This window comes from Danio aesculapii, chromosome 23 (assembly GCF_903798145.1).
Source record: "Danio aesculapii chromosome 23, fDanAes4.1, whole genome shotgun sequence".
NCBI lineage: Eukaryota > Metazoa > Chordata > Actinopteri > Cypriniformes > Danionidae > Danio > Danio aesculapii.
This window is the reverse complement of record NC_079457.1, coordinates 16,429,456-16,455,129: the sequence shown is the minus strand read 5'-3', so window position 1 is coordinate 16,455,129 and position 25,674 is coordinate 16,429,456. Positions and strand designations below refer to the sequence as shown.

The following is a 25,674-nucleotide window of genomic DNA, read 5'->3' as shown; positions in this document are numbered from 1 at the left end:
ACATATAATTATGGTTTGTAATATAATTTCTAAAACAAATGGAAAACTACTTGGTTTGCCCAAGTCGCGTATTACACTGAATAGCTCGAGTTTGAGTAGAGTTTTCACAAACCATCAGTGGAATGGATATCATTCAGCATCAGGCCAAGAGGCAATTGCATTTTGTTAATTTTCTTCTAATTAAGAATTTATTTTTAGACTAAAATTATTTGTCATAAAATTATTAAGCAAATGAACTATGTGCATAACTATAAAAAAAATTAAGTCAAGTCAACTTAACGGTTCCAGATTACAACAGGTTTACTCACAAGTCAACTTGTTAATTTTAAGGCAATGGGTTTACACTTTTTTTTTTAAAAAAGTAACTTTAATAAAATAACAAATTGATTTTTACAGTGTATGTTCCCTTTCCTTGTTTTAAGTGATTTGTGTGCCCAATATCAGGGTTCGACAATAAGGACGGCCCGATGGCGCCGGCTGGCTGGCTCGGAACAGTAGACAGGATCGTTAGTGCTGCCTTGTCACTAAAGTTTAATTTGGCTGTTTGTTAATTGCATGCAAATGGTCTGCTTTTCACACCTAGACGTTTGTTTTGGAACCTGTCTCGTTTGCACAGTTAGGGTGGTTCGTTTGGCAGATGTGAATCCTGCAATTGTGCTTGGATCCGTGCAAAACAATTGGTCCCCGAGACTAATGCCTAAATGAAGTGGTCTCGGCTCGATTGAAACGAACTCTGGAACGAAACGATTGTAGTGAGAAAGCATAATGATCCAAAGAACTAACGAACCAGGCTATATCACAGTGTATTATGGTTGTGTAATAGCTATAATATGGCTATATGAAGACAGAATTATGAGTATATAGGGCAGGATGTCATTCCTACCGGTAAATGTGTGCATCATATCAAATACGAAAGTAAAACCATGCTGAAATATTACAGAGTGCTGTTTATCCATTAGGGAAAAAAAAAAAAAAAAAAAAAAAAAAAAGTTTTAAATTTTTTAAAATACATTTTAAGGTCAAAATTATTAGCCCCTTAGAGCAATTTTTTTCTATATATATACACACATATATACATATATATATACATAAATATATACTATTATTATTTTTTGTATATTTATTTGGTTGCTTAGACAATTTATGCAGGTTCTAATGTTGTGGTGTGTACTCTTTTTTATTATAAAAAATATATATTATTATCCCCTGAGGGTGGGATGGGGAACTGAGGGTTTTTGAATGTTCTTGTTTACCCTTAGTTATTGTTAAAAAAAAAAAAAAAAAAAAAAGAAAAAGAAAAAGAAAAAGAAAAAATGAAATGTGCAAATTATTGATATTGTGGTATTTTTCTGTAAACTCAACAAAAAGAACAGAATTGTGAAATAAAGTCAGCATTGTAAGACACTTACAACTGCAAGACATAAACTCCAGTTCAAAAGTCCAACCTGTCCGCAGAAATAAGCTTCAAGAATGCCTTTTGTGTAAAAGCAATACACACATACACACTGTAAAACCCAAAAAGTTAAGGAAACAATTTGAGGAAACCAATCGCAACAAACTATTTAAGTTCAAAAACTAATCCTAATGAGTACTGTGAACTTAATTCATTTGAGTAAACGAAGCAATTTGAGCACAGTAAAACCTAACAAATGAAGAGAACTCAACTGAGTACTGTAAAACCCAATAAGTTAAAGCAACTCAAACCGTTTGAGGAAACCGATTGCAATAAACCATTTGAGTTCAAAAACTAATCTACATGAGTACTGAGAACTTCATTTTAGTTGAAGTAATGAGGAGTTTATTCAAAAAAAGTTCAAAACTCTTTTCAAATGAGTACTTTCAGTAAATTAAGTTAACTACACTCATTTAATTTGATAAAGCTGACTGCTGGGTTTTAGAGTGCATAGAAATGCTTTTGTTAGAGTCTAACGATAAACCCTTTCCAAAAGGGCAAAATAAATGTAAAAAAACAAAAAAAAAAAAACCAATAAATAATAGGTATTTGTTTATTGGCCCAAGAACACACAGAATGATGTTTTCCACAGTGATCAATATTTATTTGTTATTTTTTTGATGATGTAGCGTTCCCCGGATCAGACATCTTCAGCTTCGACACACCCAAGTTAAAACACCTTAATAATCAAGTCAAAACTGATGAGTCCGTCAGGTCCTTAAAGTGATTACTGTTAGATTACAGACACCCAGATGAGTTTCTCCCGCATACACTGCATATCCAATTGTCCCCTGGTTCTCAATCCTCCTGTTTTACCCCTGATGCATTAATAGACAGGAAAACACAGTAGCAGCAAACTGAAGGGCAGGTTTCATTCACAATGCCCTGTTCCATTTCTGCTAATTACCCTTAAAACCTCTTATTTGGACCAAGAATAAATGGCTATTATGCGCTGCTGTATTATAGCCAAAAATGATGCAGTGACAAAAAAAACAAATAAAATATCAAATAATTAAATTAAAATGAGTTCCACTTCTCATGCAAATCAACAAAACTAAGCAACCTGAAGTAAATTAAAGGTAAACATTGTGTGTTTATGTGATGGTAGGAGGGTTTGAATGTGATTGAGAATTTTGGGATTAATTACTATAGGTTAGTTGTTATTGCAAAGATGAGGAGGAAGACAAAGAGCGTTCTCTCCCTCATCAAAAAATTATTTCGGTCTTGTTTTCCAATACAAACATCTAAACATGCTTAAATCCAGATATATTTATTGAGGAATATTTTCTTGAAAATGTACCCAAATAAAATGACTTTAAGGTTAAAACAAGAAAAAAAAATTGAAGTGGGATCAATCAGAAAAAAAACATCACTTGTGAATTTTTCTGATTCTAGTGGCAGACGTTTTTTTTTTTCTTGTTTTCAACAAACCAAATTGTGACAGATCTTTCATATCTTTTCAGATCTTTAATAATTTGCTTCTCAAACAACTGCATATTGATTTAAGAATGCTTTTGTTTTTATTTGTACTGAAAACAAGACAAAAATGACTATAAGAAAATAAACATCAACATTCACTCCTCCTCCCCCCAAGGCCTGTGAAATGTAACGTGAGCTGAGGCTAGATTCACTGTTAGCTTGCCTGCTGGGCATCTGTGTGTATTCACTTCATGTTTGTGTACGTTCTGAGGGAGAAATTGCACTTCAGTCCGATGATTTCTGTCAGTACATTCTGGAGGATCCAGTTCCAACAGGTTCTTACTCTTTGATCTACAACAATATAAACATTGGCATTACAAGCGTCACGTTCTTATGATGAACAATCAAGTATGCTTTTAGTAATTTGTTGTTTTAGTTTTACCTCTGTGACAACTCCCGCAGCGATGGTAGAGCCCACGTATCTCAGCATGAACCGCCCCAGTTCTTTATAGTCCTTATAAAGCTCCATAGCCACAGGTCTCTGTGTCTGAATCTCCACCACTGCATTTTGTCCTTTACTTAAACACCTGCACAACAGTTAAAGGGTTCATTCATTTACTTTTCGGCCTAATCCCTTTATTAATCAGGGGTCGCCACAGCAGAATGAACCGCCAACTTATCCAGCATATGTTTTACACAGCGGATGCCCTTCACTGGGAAGCACAACCCATCACTGGGAAACACCAGTATAAATTTTTATTATCCCATCATTTTTTGGTGCATTAGTGCCACCAGCTGGACAATACTGTATTTGGTCTGTCTCTCTTCACTGTGCTTCCACATTTATTTTAAATGTGCATTCATTTCACATTCAAGAGACAGAAAAGTGAAGTCCTGATGTTGCTAATGCACCAAAAAATGCACCTCAAAAGACAAACGTGCACTGAAATGCTGTCAACTGATATCAGGAAGGTTCATAGAAAGTAAACAAGAAACATGCTTTTTATATGAAAAAATCTAAATCATGGTAGGGCTGTAACGGATCCCCACCCACCGTTCGGAACACATGTGAACTGCGGATTATTAGCTTTTTTTGAACTTGTAGGTTGATCCAACATTTATAACAATTGCAGAGAAATTGCCTCCCGCGTCATTCAAATCAGGTGTATGAAAGCATTTTAGCTTCCCTGTAAAATATAATGATGATGGAAAAAGTTATAGTGGGACCTTCCTAAATGCTTTCGTAGGTTATTAATTAAAGGTGTTTTCTGTCACTGTTTGTTTAGCCTGCATTAATGCATTCAGTGTAAAGCTGCACGATTAAACATTTAAAAAATCCTGAGTATCCTTCGAAGCGATGCAATCAAATCTGCGTTTGATCACAACAGATTCAGTTTTTACACTTTTTCACTTCGTTACAAACAATTAAATAACACAGAAGTACTGGGAGAACAGTTCATATTTCAGATATAAACACTGATGTTTATAGTAAAGATTAAAATCACTTTATCTAGATTTTTATTTCTATTAAAATTACAGGTTCTAAGTTCTGTTTGTTAAAACTAATGGTTTGAGCAGTCATATTTTTGTATAAATGGAAAGCAATTGACATTTGTCGTCTCCTTTTTGCAGATGTGAAAAATGGTCCGATCTGTGACTCAAAAACTGTGTGAGCCGAACAGTGGAATCTGTGATACCACTAAATCATGGGATACATTTTAAAAAGATAAGCCCTAAATAATATTTGTAAATATGCACCCTTTTTCACAAGACCGTTATGACGCATTTAACCAGGGCTGGACTAGACAGACCGGGCAGTTTCCCGCTGGGCCGATGTACTTTTTGGGCTGGGCTGATCATCTTCTTATGACCTGATCGGACCATAAAACACTTAGCAGCCTGTAATTTTTTTCTGGCTATTTAATTGACGATGCTGTAACGCTCTGAAAGAAAGATGTATTTTTTTTGTTTTTTTGGACAGAACGGCCCATGTGACAATTTGCAGCCCATTGGTTCTTTTCTTTATTGACATTGGGCTGACCCAATCACAAACTCCCATTTTGGGCTCTGTGAGAGTGTGCAACGTCAGTGTATTTGTCAAAATAGTTGAGAGTCACGCCTGTTTCACATCGCGCACGCGCGTATGGAGAGTAGAAGCAGCGTGCAGGCGTTTGCCTTTTGTGTCTGCAGCGTGCAGCGGATCAGCAGCTGTTGCACAGATCAATCTATCCCTGACTATTCTATCCAGTTACCTATCTGTACAAATACACTTTTTATTTTTACTTTTCATCTGCACCAAGGCAGTTTCCTACCATGCTGTTTCCTGCAACTCTTTATTTTACAAATTACATAGATCCTAAAGAACTGTATGCTTCTCACGCTCTATGAGGTGTCATTCGTGTCTTTTAAGGTGCACCCGGTCAGAAGACAATCGCCTGGGATATCATGACATTTTGTTTTTGATTTTCAGCATGATGTAGGCCTATATAGTTACAACAATATTAATACAATATTGTAATATTGATATTTATACATGATCAAACTAGTGTGCAACTTAAGTAAAAGTAACACAATTTTTTTTACATTTAGTTTTGTAGTTCGGGCTCAAACAAATATTTGTTGCATTTTTTTAATCGCTTAAGTTCATTTGATAGACTATGTTTGATGTTTCATTGTTGAGTTAACCCTTTTTTAAGGGTCACTGACACATTGCTTTTATTATTTAACTTTATTTTGTTAACATTAACTGTGTGCATCAGCAGGCAGTTTTTGTTATGTTCATTAATTAATATAGGCTCCCTCAAAACACACAGGCTCGCACAAGATGGACTTTCAGTGTGGATTATAATTTTATTTTAATAATAAATTTAATTGGTCAACTCTCATTATTTCCTATACATGGATTTTGTGCTTTTTTAGAATAGGAGTTGGTAAACATATTCAAGGGTGTGCACATATGGGTAGCATCTTGATTGTACATAGTGGGTCACTCTGGCCCAAAATGCCAGGGCCGATTTTTTGTCCCAGCCAGCTCTTCATTTATTTGTCATTAGCATCTAAAATCCTCTAAAGTTTTAATATTTAGTTATTTAAAAAGTACGGACATTTATATGTATTATATCATCTTTGCATTCAATTTAAAAAAACGAATTACTACTTGTGCAAGGCATTTGTAATGCAGAGTGAATGGGGCAGGAGAGTAAATTTGACGTTATCAGTCTCACTGATTATTTTTCCTTTCTCTGAAAGTCTTGACCCCATCGTTGAGTTTCTCCTTTTATCATTTCAGCAAATATGATTGTAAAAAAACTATTTGTTGTACTTTCCCATTCACTGCGCTTTAAGTTTACCCAACCATGACAAATTCCGCTACTGAGTAACCCTAAAATGGGAAAAGGGTCCATTGTTAAACTTCCTTACTCTACCCATACTGAATAATTGTTATGTGAATATGATGTATGAGCAGCTTGCACATCTGCTCTGAAGTTGCTGCACTACCTGATTTGTCCAAAATGTGTCAGATGTGTTTTTTTGTTTTGAAGTGTTTTACATTTTCATTGTTATGTAATTGTTATTTTTACTATTTTTATTTAGATTAAATTTATATTTCAGATTTTAAACTTAAAACAAAACTGACAATCAGTTGTCAAGCCAGTATTTCATGTTACATTCTTTCAGCTTTATTTTGAAATATTTTTTAGTTAACAAAATTGAAAGTGAAATGGAAGTGTAAATGCTATTTAAGAGGTACCGCGGAAGAAAGGAATTTCTACAAACAACAGCTTGAATTTACGTGTTGATCACACAAAAGCTGCAATATATAATGACAAAGACAAAAGGCCTTCCTTTTGTCACAATGGCACCCCCTTTGATAGAAAGCTTGTAGATAGTGAAGACTGAAGGTGGTGGGAGTAAATAAGCAGCGATCTCACCACCCTCAATACCATGGTTGAGGTGACTCCCTTGAGCAATGCACAGACTCCTCAACTACTCCCCAGGCGCCACAGATGCTCTAGGTGTATGATCATGGTGTGTGTGTGTGTACTTTGATTGGTTAAAAGCAGAGCACAAATTCTGAAAACAGGTCACCGTACTTGGCCACATGTCAAGACTTTCTTCATATGGTCATGCAACAAAAGGCATGCATGAAAAATCTGTGTGGCATTATGAAAAAAATTGCTTTGGCTTTTCCAAAATATGATATAAATTTGCACATGGTCATGCTAATATGCACAAGGTCATTTTTCTGCACTCCTAGAAACTGTTCCTTTAAATCGTGTAACATTTCAGATCATTTCAGAAAGAATCATCCGTCCACTTACTTTGGTTTCTTCTTGAGAACTTCTCCACTGCTCTTGTGTAATACACTGACTAACTTCCTAATGGTGGCCGGTTCACTTACAGTCTGATAATGCAACAGGACCTGCCAACCAGACACACACACAAAATATTAGCAAACACAGTTGCACAAGAACCCACAAGAAACATGCAAAGATATTTATATCTTAAAAGCCTGAGAGATGAAATGTTTTCTCACGGGGAAGCCTTGAGTGATGGGAAGTTCAATATTAAAGAGGAGGATTCTTGCTCTGAACCGCGTGCAGGCTCTAATGGGCTCTTTGGGATCACAGAATATACATCCAACACTAGAGAGAGAAGCAAGAAAACATACATGATTACACAGAATCAACCGTGTGCGCTGAAAGTTTTCTAATCATGTATTACGCAACGTTACATAATCAAAACATTATATAACCATACCATAGTGCTATAATATATGTTAAGGAAGAGATTACTTTTGACGCTAGTGTTTCTACACACACTCACTTTATTTTGATGATGTCCATGCCTGTTACAGTCAGACTGACATGATCACCAGCCGCTGCCCAGTCTAACGCTTCATCATGAAGACTGATCCCTAGATAGAGATACAATACATTTTAAGCACGCATCAATAAGTGTCATTTTGGGTTTTTTTTTACCATCACTCCAGTCTTTAGTGTTACATAATCCTTCAGAAATCCTATTAATATTTTATTCTGGCGCTCGAGTAACATTTCTCATAGTCTGATCAATGAAACAGTTGTGCTGCTTAATTTGCTGTGGTATATTTTATTGCTCACATTAGTTAATGCATTTAGTAACATGAACTAAATAAGAACAACACTTGGAGCACTCGAAGAGTTCAGATGCAAAAACCTCTAAATGTCATCTAAACTTTTCTTCTAAAATGAGCATTTTTCTCAGGCTCTTGTGGGTAGGTTGAGTAATTTTACTTTTATGTCAATGAATAGGGTATTTTCATTGCCTGTAAGTGAAATAACTCAACATTAACATAGGAGGTTGAGAATTATTTTTCATTTAAGGAAATTTCAGATGACATTTTTGCATCTTTTTTTGTTTTGTTTTGTTTTTGGTTTTGCATCTAAATTCTTCATTTAATAATCAAGAATAAATGTTAATATCTAAATTCATGTTTAAAATTAAAAAAAATGCACAACATGAACGAACAATGAATGCCTTTATTTTCATAAGCTAACGTTAACGAAGATGAATACAATACATGTATTATATATTGTTTGTTCATGTTAGTAAACGCAAGAACTAACATTAATACCTTAATAAGCTTATTATAAAGTTTTACCATTTTATTATTTAGGATTAAATAATAAAACCTTTTTACTGATTACATTTTTTTTTAAAATATTGATCATTTCTGATTTACTATACTGTATATTCACTCAATTTCAAGAACAACAAAAACTAAGCAAAATAAAAACTACAGCGATGACTTTAACACATTTTATTTAGTCCTAAAGTTTATCAAGACTGTGTCATAACATTAGTTTCGCAATCTTAGTTGGACAGACATAAAAAGAAAAAAGCGAATAACAAATTGTAATAAAAGTTTCAATCATTATTCCCAAAATCAGTCCCAACTATTGATTTCAGTAATTAATAACTCTCTTATCCAATGATTTTTTTGCATCATTATATAATGTGTGTGTGAGTTTTTCAACTATTACAAATATTAATATAAAAAGTATTTTTTTCAATATTAACATCATAAATTATATATATATATATATATGTCCATATATCTGGACTCGTGGTCCGATTTTACATAAAACAATTTTTCTTGAATTTTTTTTATGCATGTATAACAGATTTTTTTTTTTTACTTGCTTTGACAATCAGAGAGTAAAAACTATTTTTTTCCCATTTTGGACAGTTAAAAATAGGGGTTGGGACCTTTATTATGCTGCAAAACAGTTGCAGGATGACACTTTGTCTGTAATAAAATATAAAACATTCAAAGTATTTTAAATAGCCACTTAAGAGCTAAAATGTGCTGTCTACGTATGTGGACACTCAAGCCCTATGAGGTTATTTCCGTTTTTAATCCATGTGACATCTGTTACAATATTGTTCCACAGAGATGCTTAAAAATATTTAATAATTAGAAAAAATCAGTGTGCCTAAATATATTTATAACAGGTTATTCAGTGCATTAAACAGATAAATATGTACACTGGCCATTTACTCTCACCGGCCACTTCCAACTGCTTGTTAACACAAATTTCTAATCAGCCAATCACATGGCAGCAACTCAATGCATTTAGGCATGTAGACATGGTCAAGAAGATCTGCTATGTTCAAACTGAGCATCAGAATGGGAAAGAAAGGTGATTTAAGTGACTTTGAATGTGGCAGGGTTGTTGGTGCCAGACGGGCTGGTCTGAGTATTTCAGAAACTGCTGATCTACTGGGATTTTCACGCACAATCATCTCTAGGGTTTACAGAAAATGGTCCAAAAAAGAGAAAATTGCCAGTGAGCAGCAGTTCTGTGGGCACAAATGCCTTGTTGATGCCAGAGGTCAAAGGAGAATGGCCAGACTGGTTCGAGCTGATAGAAAGGCAACAGTAACTCAAATAGCCAGTTTGGGCCCATTAGTACCAATTGAGCATCGGCTCAACGCCACAGCCTGCCAGTTGTTGCTGACCATGTCCACCCCTTTATGACCACAGTGTACCCATCTTACCATCATCTCAGACTGGTTACTTGAACATGACAATGAGTTCACTGTACTCAAATGGTCTCCACAGTCACCAGATCTCAATCCATTAGAGCACCTTTGGGATGTGGTGGAACGAGAGATTCACATCATGGATGTGCAGCCGACAAATCGGCAGCAACTGCATGATGCTTTTATGTCAATATAGACCAAAGACTCTGAGGAATATTTCCAGTACCTTGTTGAATCTATGCCACGAAGGATTAAGGCAGTTCTGAAGGTAAAAGGGGGTCCAACCCATTACTAGCAAGGTGCACCTAATAAAGTGGCAGGTGAGTGTATATTTTGCATGCTCTATGATCAACATCCATTTCTTAGTCACATGACTGGGCTTTCATGAAAGCGCCAGAAGAGGGCGCTGCTGCCTAACAACCTAACGCAATGCATGTTTCTAGAAAGTTGAAGCTTCTGTGTTTTTACCTTTAACAGTGCAGGTCTCATTAGGCGGCATGGCCAGCACCTTATCTCCTGTCTGAATGTAGCCAGCTTCAATCTTTCCAGTCACACAGAACCCAGAGCCCTGATCTGAAAACAGTGAGATTCTTCAGCTCATCACCATCAAAATAACTGATTACAATCAATAAATAATGGAAAGGTTTTGTTTGATTTTTGGCTTACATTTAAACAATTAAATAAGCAATAATTGGATAAAATACAACTTCACTTTTGGGTGTTTTTGTTAGTTTCCATGCTGACCTTTAAAGACGTCTGACACACAGAGCCTGAAGGGCTTCTCCACTGACCGCTGGGGAGGTTTAAAAGCATCTAAAAGCAGAAAGAGAGAACAGATAAGACACAGGTTTTCTGTTTCCTCAACAAGTTCTTGATGAGTCAGAGTAAAACTGCTTACAATTCTCATAGCTCAGTAACCATTTACATATAGATCATAGCATCATGACACAAGAGCTTCTGTGAAAATCATAACCGCTACACTCTTACACACTCACTTACGAACATCATTACAGAGGCATTTAAGTTTATCAATGCACCACATCAAATTTTTTTAACGCAACGTCAAAAAAAAACACGTCTTTGATCATTTATTTGCAAGACTGGTGATGGAGAAACACACTAGGGCAGAAATAACTCATTTACAACATCTATATCTGTTCAAAATCGAAACAACCACACCTTCTGCAGACCATATGATCATTATCTACTCTCTCAAGTCACACAAATCAATGTTTTCCTCCCTACAAAAACTGATTTTTTTTTTTTTACAAAAATCAGTTTTGTATCAAGTTAATTAATTATTTTGTTTTATTTCAGATTTTATTATATTTTTTATTTCATTTTAAATTAATCTTAAAATAAAAACATTTATAATATTTTATTTTTTATATTATATTTTATATTGTTTTATTTTAATTCAGTTTTTGCAGTGTCCTTGATACACCTACTCCATGTACTGGTTACTAAGTTATAAAAAGTGATGACATTGGTTAAGCTTAGGTTTAGGGACAGTACCTTGTTATAACCTCATCTTCGTAATCACTGTCATAAGTACAAGTATGTACATGAGAAATTCGGCAGAAAAAAAAACATATAGAGAGTAATTGAAGAGTTTAGATGCAAAAACCACTAAATGCTGTCTGAAATTTTCCTCTAAACTTAGTATTTTTATCAGTCTCCTGTTTGTATGTTTAGTAATATCACTTTTATGGCAATGAATAAGTCCTTTTCCTAGTCTTTAAAGTAAAATATCTCAACACAAACAAAGGGGGCTGAGAAAAATGTAAATTTTCGATGGACATTCTAGACAGCACTTAGAGGTTTTTGCATCTGAACTCTTCTATTGTAGTTTAGTAACATTCCTCAGTATGTAAATGTATAGTCACACTGTATTAAAGACGCAGAAAATGAAAGTTTAACCTTTTGTTTTTCGAACCGGTGTATGCCATGGAGCTGTAGAATTGAAGAAATTTCTAAGGTGTTCGATTATTTTCAGATAAACGCACAGCTGAAGTAGTTCCAGGCAGATCATGACTCATAGTTTCATATCAATACGATGAACAATTTCAGTTATTTCACAGTCTACAACAGTCAAAAAAATAAAATCAAGTAAAAATGGCTTTGGATGAGATGCGCAAGGGTAACGGAGGCCAGCTAGTGAAGTGCTGTGCAGGTAAAACTCACTCCTCTGATCTCTAAAAGGTGCTCTAGCGACAGACGCTAGTGGCCATGTTCTTTAGCCTCCTTGTTAAAGCAACCAACTGCCATGTGGAGAGTCGCCGGTTCGATCCCAGCTCAGAGCGAGTTTGGGTGGCGTAGAACAGGCGGGATTACATTGGTTCCGTAACCCAGATGGGAATGAGGTTTAGGGGGAGGAGTGTAACGGAGGCCAGCTAGTGAAGTGCTGTGCAGGTAAACTTCCCTCGTCTGACCTCTAAAGGTGCCCTAGCGACAGACGCTAGAGGTCATGGTCTTTGGCTTCATTGTTAGAGCATCCGACTCCCATACAAAGAGCCACCGGTTCGATCCCAGCTTGGAGCGGATTTGGGTGGCGTAGGACCGGCAGGGTTACATTGGTTCCGTAACCCAGATGGAAATGAGGTTTACGTGGATGAGTGTAACGGAGGCCAGCTAGTGAAGTGCTGTGCAGGTGAACTTCCCTCCTCTGACCTCTAAAGGTGCCCTAGCGACAGACGCTAGAGGTCATGGTCTTTGGCTTCCTTGTTAGAGCATCCGACTCCTATACAAAGAGCTACTGGTTCGATCCCAGCTTACATAAGTCTACTATTACACACATGAGATGTTTAAGAGACTAAAAATTTGAAATGTCTGAATATACAAAATCTAAACAATATCTTTAGGTGAGGTAACCATAGGATAAGCAGAATAATTGACTCCAGCCATTGGTTTATTTAAAAAATAATGCACAAGCGAGGCATCACCATTTCAGATGTGCATTTCACATTGTTTTCGAAAAATTCTAATGGTTCGTTGTCAGTTATTTCTTACTGCATGATGCCTTTGAATATACTCTAAAGCAGTGTTTCCCAACCCTGTTCCTGAAGGCACACCAACAGTACACATTTTCAATGTCTCCCTAATCAAACACACCTGAATCACCTAATTAGAACATAAGAAGAGACTCCAAAACCCGAAGTTAATTAGTCAGGTAAGGGAGACATCCAAAATATGTACTGTTGGTGTGCCTCCAGGAAAAGGGTTGGGAAACACTGCTCTAAAGCAGTGTTTCTCAAACACGTTCCTAGAGGATCACCAACACTGCATGTTTTGGATGCCTCCTTTGTCTGTCCCACCAATTACAGGTATTTTATTTTTTGCTAATGAGCTGATGATCTGAATCAGGTGTGTTTGATTAAGGAGACATAGAAAATGGACAGAGCTGGTGGTCCTCCAGGAACGTGGTTGAGAAACACTGCTCTAAAGCTCACATATAGCAAGATAGTAAAATACAGAAATGTTCACACACACACCTATTTGTTCCACCAGGCATGGTCCAGTGTACCAGGCTGTAAGGTCTGCTACTTTACTCTTAGTGGTCAGATTCTCTCCTGATAGGCCGCTAGTTGGGACGTAAAACACATCAGAATCCTGCAAAGACAAGCACATTTGTAACACATGACCACCAATTATAATTTTTCTACCAGCATGTATTGTTGACCGATCAAATCAAATGCAGGTTGAATCTAGCCGTGAAATGTTGCTTCCCATTCCCAAACCACTTACAACCCATGTTTTTACTGGCCACTGAAATACTTGATGCATCCAATTAAACCTCTTGCTGGTACATAAGATATGACATATAAAATAGATACGAACTGGAAAGCTGCAAAAACATCTAATGTAGAGCCATGAAATGTAACAAAGCCACAGTGTTAGCTGAACGATTAGACAATGCAAATTTGTACAAGATTTTCCACTGTTGTCATAGTAGAGCTACATTTACATTTAAATGGTTATAACAATTCCTTATGTGGGCAAGAAACAGCACTCATGATATTTCTGAAACCAGACATTCTAGAAACTAGTTGAGCAAAGGTGAAACTAGTCAAAAATTGGAGGCCAAATGTCAGTTTCTCTTCCGCAGCTCAGCTTTTATTGCAATCTTTTTAGTGCCTTAAGAGCCATTCAGAGTAGTTGGACAGCAACACAGAAATTAAGATGTTGCCATTTTTGTATTTGCAAGATTGAAATTGCTTTTTGGTAATTGGACTTGGACTGAAATGTGACAATATGATTTTGATCTTTTAGGTTTAATGATGTGCATAAATCTTCTGAAAACATATGTTAGTGTTATGTGATGAACAAATTTAAATGTTTTAACCATTACTTGCTAAAAAAGTATCTATTGGCAAAAGCTCTTAATTATTTTTAGTTGTTGATTTGACACAAATGTCAAAATATGAGGAAAACAACTGCAAAGTATGTTAATTTGTGATCAATAAGCAAGGTCACACGGCTCATCAACAAAATGAGGCTTAAGAAATAATCACATTTTAGAGAGAAAAATAATTTCAGATTTAGAAAACCTGATCAAGAATCAGCAAATAAAGCCGATATTGTGCTAGATTCAAGCATGCAAAACCTATTTTTTAGGCTTGAATTGCAGTTTCTGGATGCGTCAAAGATCAGATAAACCATCACGCTATCCAGAAACACCACCAGTCAGACAACAACAGAGACTACATGAACACTAAACGCTTAAAGGGAAAATTCCCTAAAGAACTAAACATACATACAAAGTCATCTATGTGCACAGACTGCATTACCTTAAAACCAGCCTGCTTCAGAAAGTGGCCGAGCTTGGAGATGATTTCCTGGAACCTCTCCTGCTGCCAGTTCACCTGCAAACACATAAAATAAAGTGATGAGCATAAATGCTGGGAGAGGAATTGAAGCAGAGTTCTCAGACGTAAATAATATCATGATTGACACTGGTGTGGTTACAGTACGCTGTTGTGGCCATGAGGCTTTCCCACCTGGTCCATCTTGTTGACAGCAACAGCAAGCTGAGTGACTCCGAGGGATCGAACCAGCAGAGCGTGCTCGCGGGTCTGCCCCCCTGCCTCGAACCCGGCCTCAAACTCCCCACGGCTGGCATCTACCACCAACACTGCCACATCTGCCTGCAAAAGACACACACATGACCTCAGATAACCTGCGACCAGCATCAGCTATTAATGAGGCCTGATAAAGACAGAAATAGTGAATGTATGAACAGTGATGTATGAATAGTGATGTATGAACAAACAGAATATATATTTTTAAATTAAATTAAGCTATGTATTAAATATATACAAACGTCACTTTATTAGGCACACATTACTTGTACCGTGTTGGACCCCCTATTGCCTTCAGAACTGCTTTAATCCTTCGTGGCATAAATTCAACAAGGTACTGGAAATATTCCCCAGAGAGAGAGTCAATATTGACAGGATAGCATCACACAGTTGCTGCAGATTTGTCGGCTACACACCATGATGCGAATCTCCCATTCCACCACCTCACAAAGGTGTTCTATTGGACTGAGTTCGGTTAACTGTGGAGGCCATTTGAGTACTCATTGTGAACTCATTGCCATGTTCAAGAAACTAGTCTGAGATGATTCGCGCTTTATGACATGGCACTTTATCCTGCTGAAAGTAGCCATAAGAAGATGGGTACACTGTGGTCATAAATAGATGGACATGGTCAGCAACAATACTCAGGTAGGCTGTGGCTTTGACCCAATGCTCAATTGGTACTAATGGGCCCAAAGTGTGCCAAGAAAATATCCCCCACAACATTACACCAACAGCCTGAACCGTTAATACAAGGCAGGATGGATTCATGCTTACATGTCGTTGACGCCAAATTTTGACCCTACCATCCGAATGTCGCAGCAGAAATCGAGACCCATTAGACCAGGCAACATTTTTCCAATCTTCGAATTTTGGTGAGCCTGTGCGAATTTTAGCTTCAGTTTCCTGTTCTTAGCTGACAGGAGTGGCACCCGGTGTGCTCTTCTGCTGCTGTAGCCCATCCGCTTCAAGGTTGGACATGTTGTGCATCAGAGATGCTCTTCTGCATACCTCGGTTGTAACGAGTGGTTATTTGAGTTACTGTTGCCTTTCTATCAGCTCGAATCAGTCTGGCCAGCCTCCGCTGACATCAACAAGGCATTTGCATCCACAGAACTGTCGCTCAATGGATATTTTCTCTTTTTCAGACCATTTTCTCTGTAAACCCTAGAAATGGTTGTGCATGAAAAACCCAGTAGATCAGCACTTTCTGAAATACTCAGACCAGCCCATTTGGCACCAACAACCATGCCCCATTCAAAGTCACCTTTTGTTCCCCATTCTGATGCTCAGTTTGAACTGCAGCAAATCGTCTTGGCCATGTCTGCATGCCTAATTCCATTGAGTTGTTGCCATGTGATTGGCTGATTTAAAATTTGCGTTAACGAGCAGTTGGACTGGTGTACCTAATAAATTGGCCAGTGAGTGATGCAAGTAGATGCATTTCCATGTAATGAACACTGTAGAAAATGCCAGGTTCCACATAATAAATTTATGTTGGGACGAAATGAAGGATTTAAGTTTTTATAAATTTAAGTGGATTGAACATAAAACAATTAAGTTGTCCCCTTAAAAAAACTCAAGTATTGGGTTGTTTCAGCTCATTTTAAATAAAGCAGTTTGAACAAACAGCAATCGTAATGTTTTTGATTGCATCACTTCCTTGGCCACAGGTGTATTAAATCTTCATTTTCACACATTTTGTGGTATTTCAAACATTTGTTAAATTCTTCTTTTCCAAAGTACAAGAAATATGTTTAGGAATGTTGGTAATCCAACTGAAGCTGCACTAAATGGTCTGTAAACAAAACGAAACACCAATTTAGATGCAAATACCAGAGGAAAATAAAAGCATGCCTTTTGTACCCTTAAAGTGTATAAAATTTTAAATGTCATAATGTAATGTCATTATGATGGACATCAGTGGAGCAAAAACAGCCATGAATGGGTAGTTAATTTTGCCAGAGTTCATGCATCAAAATATATAATTCCACTTTTTTTATATATAAATAATGCATTTTTATTTTCAGATAGATTATTATCACTTTAATGATAATAACACATATATAGAGATTTTTTTCTCCCTTCAATGAGATCACAAAACAGCCATGAACATAAAGAATGGGTAGTTAATTTTGCCAGAGTTCATTCATCAAAATATTAAATTCCACTTTTTTAATATATAAATAATGCATTTATATTTTTAGATAGATTATTATCACTTTAATAATAATAATAATAATAATAATACATGTATAGAGATTTTTTTCCGTTCAGTGAGATCACAAAACAGATTCCTTTTTCTGTATTGTTTCGTCATGTTAATTCCAACTTCCGACATCATACAGTAATTGTCTAGACCCAATAGACACCCACTCACAATACACACACACACACCCACTTACTTGCCCCCAAAAACTCTTTCTCAGTAGAGTGACGGAGGAAGTGAGTAAATGCGGCCTGCTCAATGTGACTAATTTCATTCATTGAATTTGAAAGTATCAGCCAAATCCAAACATACATACTCATACACAGAGTACTAGTGGTGGTAGCACCCAAATCCACAAACAACAAGTTTCATTGAGAGTTTACTGTGCACAAATTATGCTCAGTCATCGACTATCCCCTCTCATCAACTTGTATGTGCATAAAATAAATAAATAGGAAAGCTAACAAATGAAAGCCCTTTTTCAGGTCATTTCTCATTTACCCATCACTCTAATCCTGTATGACATTTATATATGGAGAAATTTCAAACAAAGAGCCTAGATTTTCATATAATTAAAACAAATGGAAACCAAACATGTTTTCATGTTTCAGACTTGTGCACAGTATTACAATTCTACCGAAGTCATGACAACTTTGTGTGAGAAACCTTTCATCATTACTTGACGGTAATTCTCCCCTATTGTGAGATGTTAACCGCTGTGGCAACAGCACTGAAAACTGAATCAGTCCGATTTGTGAATGACTAATTCAGACCATTTTTTAACTCAGATTGCCAGCTTCATTAAAAGATTCAACTCAGAATGATTCATTCATGAATCAGACAGTGCTACTGCAGCCCTCTCATGAACATGGCAAGAAGTACATGGACAGATGAAGGATTTTTAGTGAACTACATTTTTTTTTTTTGTTAGAAATGTCTGTCTGATCTACACATTAAGCAAGAAAAACCGTAAGAAAGGGGTTGTTTGAATCACTTTTATAATACTCATCACAATGTTTATACCAGGTATTAATTGACTACCCTTTCATTGTGTTCAAGGCTGTTTTGCCCCATTGACTTCCATTATAACCCCATTTTTTGAATGCAAAGCCAACTACTCATGCATCCTTGGTAGCTTTCCTTGATGGAAAGAGGTAAATTGATAAATTTTACTGTGGTAATGTCATTATAATGTTATGTCATTATAAGCAACGAACACTAACGAACATAATGAATAAGAAGTAAATTTGCCCAGAGTGGATTGTTGAGTTTAAAACTTTATTAGCATTTTCCTAAATTGCGTCAAAATCAAGCAGCAACCTCCCGCTCTCCCTCGTGAAGCCAATATGGAAGTAACTGAAACTGCAATTCAACAACTTGCATTTGGGGGCTGGCTCCAGGAAGTTCAGATGTTCACTGACTGCTATGCTAAATTGGCCAATTTTACAGCTGATAAAAACATGTTTACAGCTTGGTGCAAAAGATGGTTTTGGTGCATATAGCTAGTATTATCCTTCATGACAATTGTGAGGGGGTGCATTTTCTTATAACTCATTCATTTCATTAAGAGTTATATTAAGTCTACATAATTAAGGGAGTGGCCACTTGTGACAGCTAGATCTCGCTAGTCACCGTCATGTTACCCCAGCTGATTCCGGCTGATTAGCCGCTGAACTCAGCATATACATTGTATTTTTGTTTTAATTCATGTGGCTTTACACAGTCAATTGCCTTTTGGAATTATTTCCTACAATTATCTGATAATATAGCATGCTGTCTGCACTTAATTGTGCTCACAAACCATTCAAGTGGCCTCCATTTCCCAGGTAAGTGAAATTATATACTTATATACCATCTCTATAAATGTATTTGTTTTATTTAAGATCATTTATATTTTTCTTTAGACCTGTAAAGCACTCCAGAATCTGATAGCTGTAGGCTATAGAACAGTCATCTGAAACGTGGTCATACAGTGTTATGCCTGGATTTCATAAATAGCCTCGCATTTACTAACACAGACTATATTTGGGAGTTATTTGCGTTTTCCTCCTATGGAAAAACATCATAAAAACAATGCTTAGTGGCTCAATGTATTGCAACAATGTTTTTTAAAAAACTAAACATTTACATTTAGTCATTTAGACGCTTATATCCAAAGCGACTTACAAATGAGGACAAGGAAGCAATTATGAGAGCAACAGTGAATAAGTGCTATAGGCAAGTTTCAGGTGTGTAAAGTCTAAGAAGCAAAGCATTAGTAATTTTTTTTTTTTTTGAAAGAGTACAGTTAGTGGTATAGCCAGAGAGGCAGTTACAGATTAGGAATGAAAGTGGAGACTAAATAGTTGCGTTTTTAGTCGTTTCTTGAAGACAGCAAGTGACTCTGCCGTTCTGATGCAGTTAGGGAGTTCATTCCACAATCTGGGCACTTTGAATGCGAGAGTTCGGGAAAGTGATTTCTTCCCTCTTAGGGATGGAACCACGAGGCGACGTTCATTCACAGAACGCAAGTTTCTGGAGGGCACATAAATCTGCAGAAGTGAGAGCAGATAAGGAGCAAAGCCAGAGGTCGCTTTGTAAGCAAACATCAGAGCTTTGAATTTGATGCGAGCAGCAACTGGCAGCCAGTGCAAACGGGTGAGTAGCGGAGTGACATGTGCTCTTTTGGGTTCAAAGACCACTCGTGCTGCTGCGTTCTGAAGCAGCTGAAAAGACTTGATAGAGTTAGCTGGAAGCCCAGCTAGTAGGGAGTTGCAATAATCCAGTTTGGAGAGAATAAGAGCTTGAACAATGAGTTGAGCTGCATGTTCAGATAGGAAGGGTCGGACCTTTCTGATGTTATAGAGTGCGAATCTGCAAGATCGAGCAGTTCTAGAAATGTGGTCAGAGAAGTTTAGTTGGTCATCAATCGTTACTCCAAGGCTTTTTACCATTTTGGATGCAGTAATGGTTGCCCCATCCATCTGGATTGAAAAGTTATGGTCTAGATTTTATGGTCCGTTTTCGCGAGGTTAAGCTGAAGATGATGATCTTTCATCCAGTGTGAAATGTCTGACAGGCAGGCTGAGATGCAAGCTGGAGCCAATAAACACTTTATTGATATAGTATAAAACCAAACACATGTGGTCAGAACACAAACGAGTTGCAGGTAATGAAGTATTAAGCGTTTCTCCCAAAGAAAAGCCTGTCTACGCAAAGTGCTAGCAGGCTTCTGTAGCTCTGCCTCTTTGCCCTTTTTTAATCAGCCCTGGCCAGTGCGATGACGCACGAACAAAATGGCAACGGTTGGCCACGCCTACTTGTAGCTTCATTTGCGCTTTTCAGAAATCTATGGGTGAAGTCACGGATACTACGTCCATATCTTTTACAGCCTATGGTCAAAATGAGATGTCACCCAAAATCATTACACTTGTGGAGAAACAGAGAAAGTTGTTGCCAAACTAAGCCTTAAAATGACCCCAGAGTGGATGAAATTACCCTAACAGCACACAAGGGATAAGATGCCTTTTCGCCAATAAAATCACAAATGAATTATGCTAAATATTGGTCCAAGCAAGGTTTTACAAACGCATTTTAAATGGTAATGACTGACCACTTGTGCTTGGATCAAGAAAATGGGATGTCAACACCAGGAAACAAATAAGGCCTCTGTAGCATCTAAACTTGTTATGGGGAAAATTTGTGATAACCTGAAGGTGAGAAATTTCTTGTGGAAGTACCTGTGCTGCCCCTGTGATCATGTTCGGGATGAAGTCTTTGTGTCCTGGTGCGTCCATCAGAGTAACAACCTTTGAGTCCGTCTCAAACTTGGTCATACCCACATCCATGGTCACTCCTCTGTGAAAGATAGCAGATGATGTTTTGTAACGCATGCTATTTTGGATTGCTTTTTACACACATTTAATGGCACCTGAATGTGTTTGTATTAAACCAACCTGTCCCTTTCCTCTCCTGTCTCATCCAGTACCCATGCATAGGCGAATGAGGCCTTGCCAGCTTTTTTGGCCTCCTGTTCATACTTGTGCATGGTTCTCTTGTTAACGTTCCCCAGTAGATATAACAGATGACCCATGAGAGTGCTCTTGCCAGCATCTACATGGCCTACAAACACACAAATCTCACATTTTCATTCATTGCAAACCAATGTAGTGACATTCCCACATATTTTAAAGGTGCATCGAATCAAAATGTTAAACTGTTCTCTGAAACCTACATAGTAGGCATGTCGCTTAGGTAAATGAACAAAATTCTCCAGAAACAGCTGAAGATAATCATTTATAACCATGGGAATTACTACTAGAATGAAAAGCTCAGTTTTGACTATATTTGAAATGATCATGAATATTAATTAGCGTTGCTCTGACACTCAGTGTTTATCTCTGTCTCTTGCTCACACACACACACACAAACGCACATTGGGATGTACTCTGAAAAATAACATATAAAATATTAATACTTGATTTGTTATAAAACCTTCTAATTGAGCAGCTGGCTTTTAAAATAGTTTAAATAGTAGTAGTAGATGGGCCACTCACTTCTAGCTAAAATAAATCTATTTGCCACTAGAGAAACCTAACAGAGTTGTGTTGTATATGAAATATTGGCTAACATATAATTATATCTGACTTAAGGGCCTGGCAGAGATGTCATTAAAGTTATATTTTGAAGCCTTAATTTATATAAAACACAGCAAAGATTTATTATTAACCACTACATAAACAGATGACATTTAATAAAGTGTACTGCTGTCCTTTCACTCAAGAAAACACAGTAAGAACTGTGTGACATGACACAATGCATAAACAGGCATTCAACACTAACATTTAGCAGTTTGCATGTGTCTGTTGCCTCATTACAAACATAATGCAGCAGGTTAACCTGACAAATGACATAGTTAAACAGACCTTATGTCTCTTCGGGGTGGTGTTGAATACATTTACAATCTATATATCCTGCATTTTGCATTCTGACATGCTGTGAAAAGATCCGATGCTCTGTGGTCATTCCTGTCTGCCTGCTTCACAGAATGGCTCCTTTACTGTCTTAATAGCTTAATGTCTGTCCCGTTTTCAAAATAAGAGTCATAAAATACATTGTAAGTAGCCAATCAAACACAGTCGGACATTTTAATGATGCTGTATTTTGTTCCGATAAGCCTGTTTTTTAACAGATTTACCCAAGATTTTCAGTGAAACGAAGAATCAATGATGTTTGTGGCTCACAGTATGACGGTATTCTACTGAACTCTTACTATTCAGCTATGCCTAGGCATATCCAGATTTTCATTATATGGCACCTTTAAGTATAGCTTAAGGCCAGTAAAGAAACAGCATTTGATTGCAGATATATAAATGTTTGCACAAGCTCTGCAATTCAACACTCCAGTCATGTCAACTTTATTTAAATAGCACTTTTCAATAGACTGTGTAAAAGCAAACAGCTTTACGGTACAAGAAGTGTCACTGTATCTTGAAGTGTCACTGTGTTTAGCTATTACAAACATCCAAAATGGACTGTTAGACCAAATGGGTAAATCAATTTAAATGAGACACCAAAATATGACAATGTGGCTGAATAAATGCTGATATGATAGCATACCTATGACCACCAGGTTAAGCAATGGTTTTCCTCCTTGTCTCTTCTCCAGTTCGGCACGGATGTTGAGCTGCTGTTTGCTTTTTCCAGATGGCCGAGTTGGGGTCGGGGCAGCAGAATCTTCACTCAGAGTCGACTGTTTGGATGGAGTTTCTGTGGTCAGTACAGCGGTGGCCTCTGGACTCGGCCCTCTGCGAACCGAAGGGGCTACTACGCCATTTTCCTCTGCACTATAAAGAGGGACAAATGCATGTTTTAATTTCTAACACAGTCTTATTCTTTTTCTTAAAGCAAATTAAAAATATCCCATAGTAATTCCAAGAAGGCTATAATAGATTATAATAGATAGAATTCATTTCACATTTCATACTGTGTTATAGTAAAACTTTCCCAATCTTTGTTGTTGTAAATAGGTAAGGTACTGTTCAAATGAGTTGGTAAGATTAAACAAATACATAAAATTAAATTATAGAAGTATTTTATGCTCACCAAAAGTATTTATTAAAATATAAATAAATAAACCATGTGTGAAAATATAAATGTCTTTATTGCAGCTTTAGGTCAATTTAATGACTCACATCTGAATATAAGTACAAGCTTCTTCCAAACCACACAACATAAATCTTCCTGACCTCAAACCTTTGAACATCAGTGTGCAATTTTGTAGACTGAACATTTCTTAGGGCATTATAATTATTATTTTAAACCTTCAAATTTCATTTAATTGTGTGTAAACTTATCATTGTGAGTCCTCTGATAGTTTAACCTATTAAATGCAAGTACAGTGGCTGCTCCACCTGCAGAAGCCCCTACACCCTTCTCTCTGAGTTCGTCGGGTGTGGTCTGTGTCTGAAGGAGTGGGAGTGATAGGCTGTGGCTTTGTGTTTGCAAGTTTGAGATTAATCTACAGGCACCAGCCATCTCTGTGGTTTACTGAAGTCCCAGAATGCAGTGCAGGTAGATAGAGTTAGACTGGATTGAATTCAGCACCATTAATGTAACTGAAAGAGACATAAATTAAAGGAAGAGTTCACCCAAAATGAAAACAGCGTCATCTTTTGCTCACCCTCCACTTTGTACATATATGAGTGGCTGATGATAACTATGGAAGCTGATGAATATAGTGAACTGTTTGATCACCAACATTTTTCAAATGCCCTTCAGAAGAAAAACAATCAGACTGGTTTGGGGGAGTAAATGAAGATGGAGTAAATTTTTGAGTGAACGGTCACTTTAAATAGTTTTAAATAAAGATTTCAAAAAAGCATGTTAACAAATCTCAATTGTACTACAAGAAACAATGCAACCATGAAATTAATTTATTTGTCAATTTATCCAATTACTAATATATAATAAATTTAATATATAACTCACCGGCCACTTTATTAGGAACACCTGTCTAACTGCTTAACACTGCTTAAAATTTCCTGCTGCTTAAATTTCCAATCAACAAATCACATGGCAGCAACTCAATGGATTTAGGCATGGAAACATGGTCAAGACAAACTGCTGCAGTTCAAACCACAGCCTCTCTGAGAATTGTTTCTGACCATGTCCATCCCTTTACGACCCCAGTGCACCCATGCAGACTGGTTTCTTGAACATGATAATGAGTTCACTGTACTCAAATGGCCTCCATAGTCTCCAAATCTCAATCCAATTGAGCACAAAGGTGTGGTGGAACGGGAAATTCGCATCATGGATGTGCAGCTGACAAATCTGCAGGAACTGCATGATGCCATCATGTCAATATGGATCAAAATCTCTGAGGAATATTTTCAGTTCCTTGTTGAATCTATGCAACGAATGATTAAAGCAGTTCTGAATGCAAAAGGGGGTCCAACACGATACTATTAAGGTGTACCTAATAAAGTGGCCGGTTATTGTATATTATAATGTTCCAAAACATTACCTATTATCAAATGTCACCAGCAATCAGTCTGAACTGGACTGACGAATCACAAATAACGTGACTTATTGCATCTGATTAGGACAGTGAGTTACAGTGCACTCATTAAAAGGGACAGTCCCTGTAGAGCGAGCTGTGGTTAAATGCTGTGTGCAAGGCTGAAAGGTCACAGTTCACTGAGCGCCCCTTGTAAGGTTTGAACCTACAATGTTTGGGTTATGTGTACCAAGATTTAAACCACTTCCATGTTACCTCAATTGACTTACCTTCGCACATCAAAGCCCATTGTCTGCTTTTTCCCCGACACAGTCATTCGGGCAACCTTTGGGACGACCTCCGATTCAACACGACTCTCTGGAGCCTCCCGTACTTTAGCTGGACGATAAAAAAACAACATGCATACACAAAATTTGCAATTCAGATTATATTTAACTGATGTTTAGCTTAACTTTCATATTTAAAAGACGCTCGCAAAAACAATTTATTTCATACAAAACAGGCCTTTAGGTGTGGAAAACATTACAGTGTACATTTTATGAAAGTCTAGTTTCCTGTTTGGTACAGTAAAAAGGGTTACTCATTTTCAGATGTGCAGATGTGTGTGTCAGCTTGCGCGGAGTCCTGTTTTCTCGCTATCTTAGTAAAAAATAGCATGAGTCAACTCCTCCGTGCTGCACCAAAACAGGCCATCGATAGCCAGAGAGGGGGAAGGGAGGAATGAAAATGAGGATGAGAGAAAGCATTTTTCTGTCCCTGTAAGGTAAATGGCTGCAGCATGCGCACCGTGTCTCGTCATAGCAGTAGAGCCGTTTCAGTGTTAACGGCCACAGCCAGTCATCTTGTTCTGATCAGCGAACGCTCAAGCCAGGAAAGGGTTAACTCCAGCACGTCATTCTCACTCCCACACTGACTGTGCACTTCCAGCACACTAAGGGTTAACGAGTAAAAAATAATGCAGCACCAAAAAGATGAGTCGATAAAG

General features: G+C 37.1%; 1 protein-coding gene across 1 annotated transcript in view; it reads right to left on the bottom strand.

Moving 5' to 3' along the window:
- Positions 1-1,992: 1,992 nt before the first annotated feature.
- The window catches only part of hbs1l (HBS1-like translational GTPase), a 43,632-nt gene continuing 19,950 nt past the window's right edge, over positions 1,993-25,674 (bottom strand). The window contains exons 5-18 of the mRNA XM_056448826.1: positions 24,959-25,067; positions 22,787-23,013; positions 21,124-21,289; positions 20,908-21,025; positions 14,899-15,045; positions 14,689-14,763; positions 13,393-13,510; positions 10,646-10,714; positions 10,370-10,474; positions 7,700-7,790; positions 7,410-7,518; positions 7,195-7,295; positions 3,315-3,459; positions 1,993-3,223 (exon numbers count right to left, since the gene is read on the bottom strand). Coding sequence (XP_056304801.1) covers positions 3,212-3,223; positions 3,315-3,459; positions 7,195-7,295; positions 7,410-7,518; positions 7,700-7,790; positions 10,370-10,474; positions 10,646-10,714; positions 13,393-13,510; positions 14,689-14,763; positions 14,899-15,045; positions 20,908-21,025; positions 21,124-21,289; positions 22,787-23,013; positions 24,959-25,067 — 1,592 coding nt within the window. The 3' untranslated portion in view covers positions 1,993-3,211. The remainder of the gene's footprint in view (positions 3,224-3,314; positions 3,460-7,194; positions 7,296-7,409; positions 7,519-7,699; positions 7,791-10,369; positions 10,475-10,645; positions 10,715-13,392; positions 13,511-14,688; positions 14,764-14,898; positions 15,046-20,907; positions 21,026-21,123; positions 21,290-22,786; positions 23,014-24,958; positions 25,068-25,674) is intronic.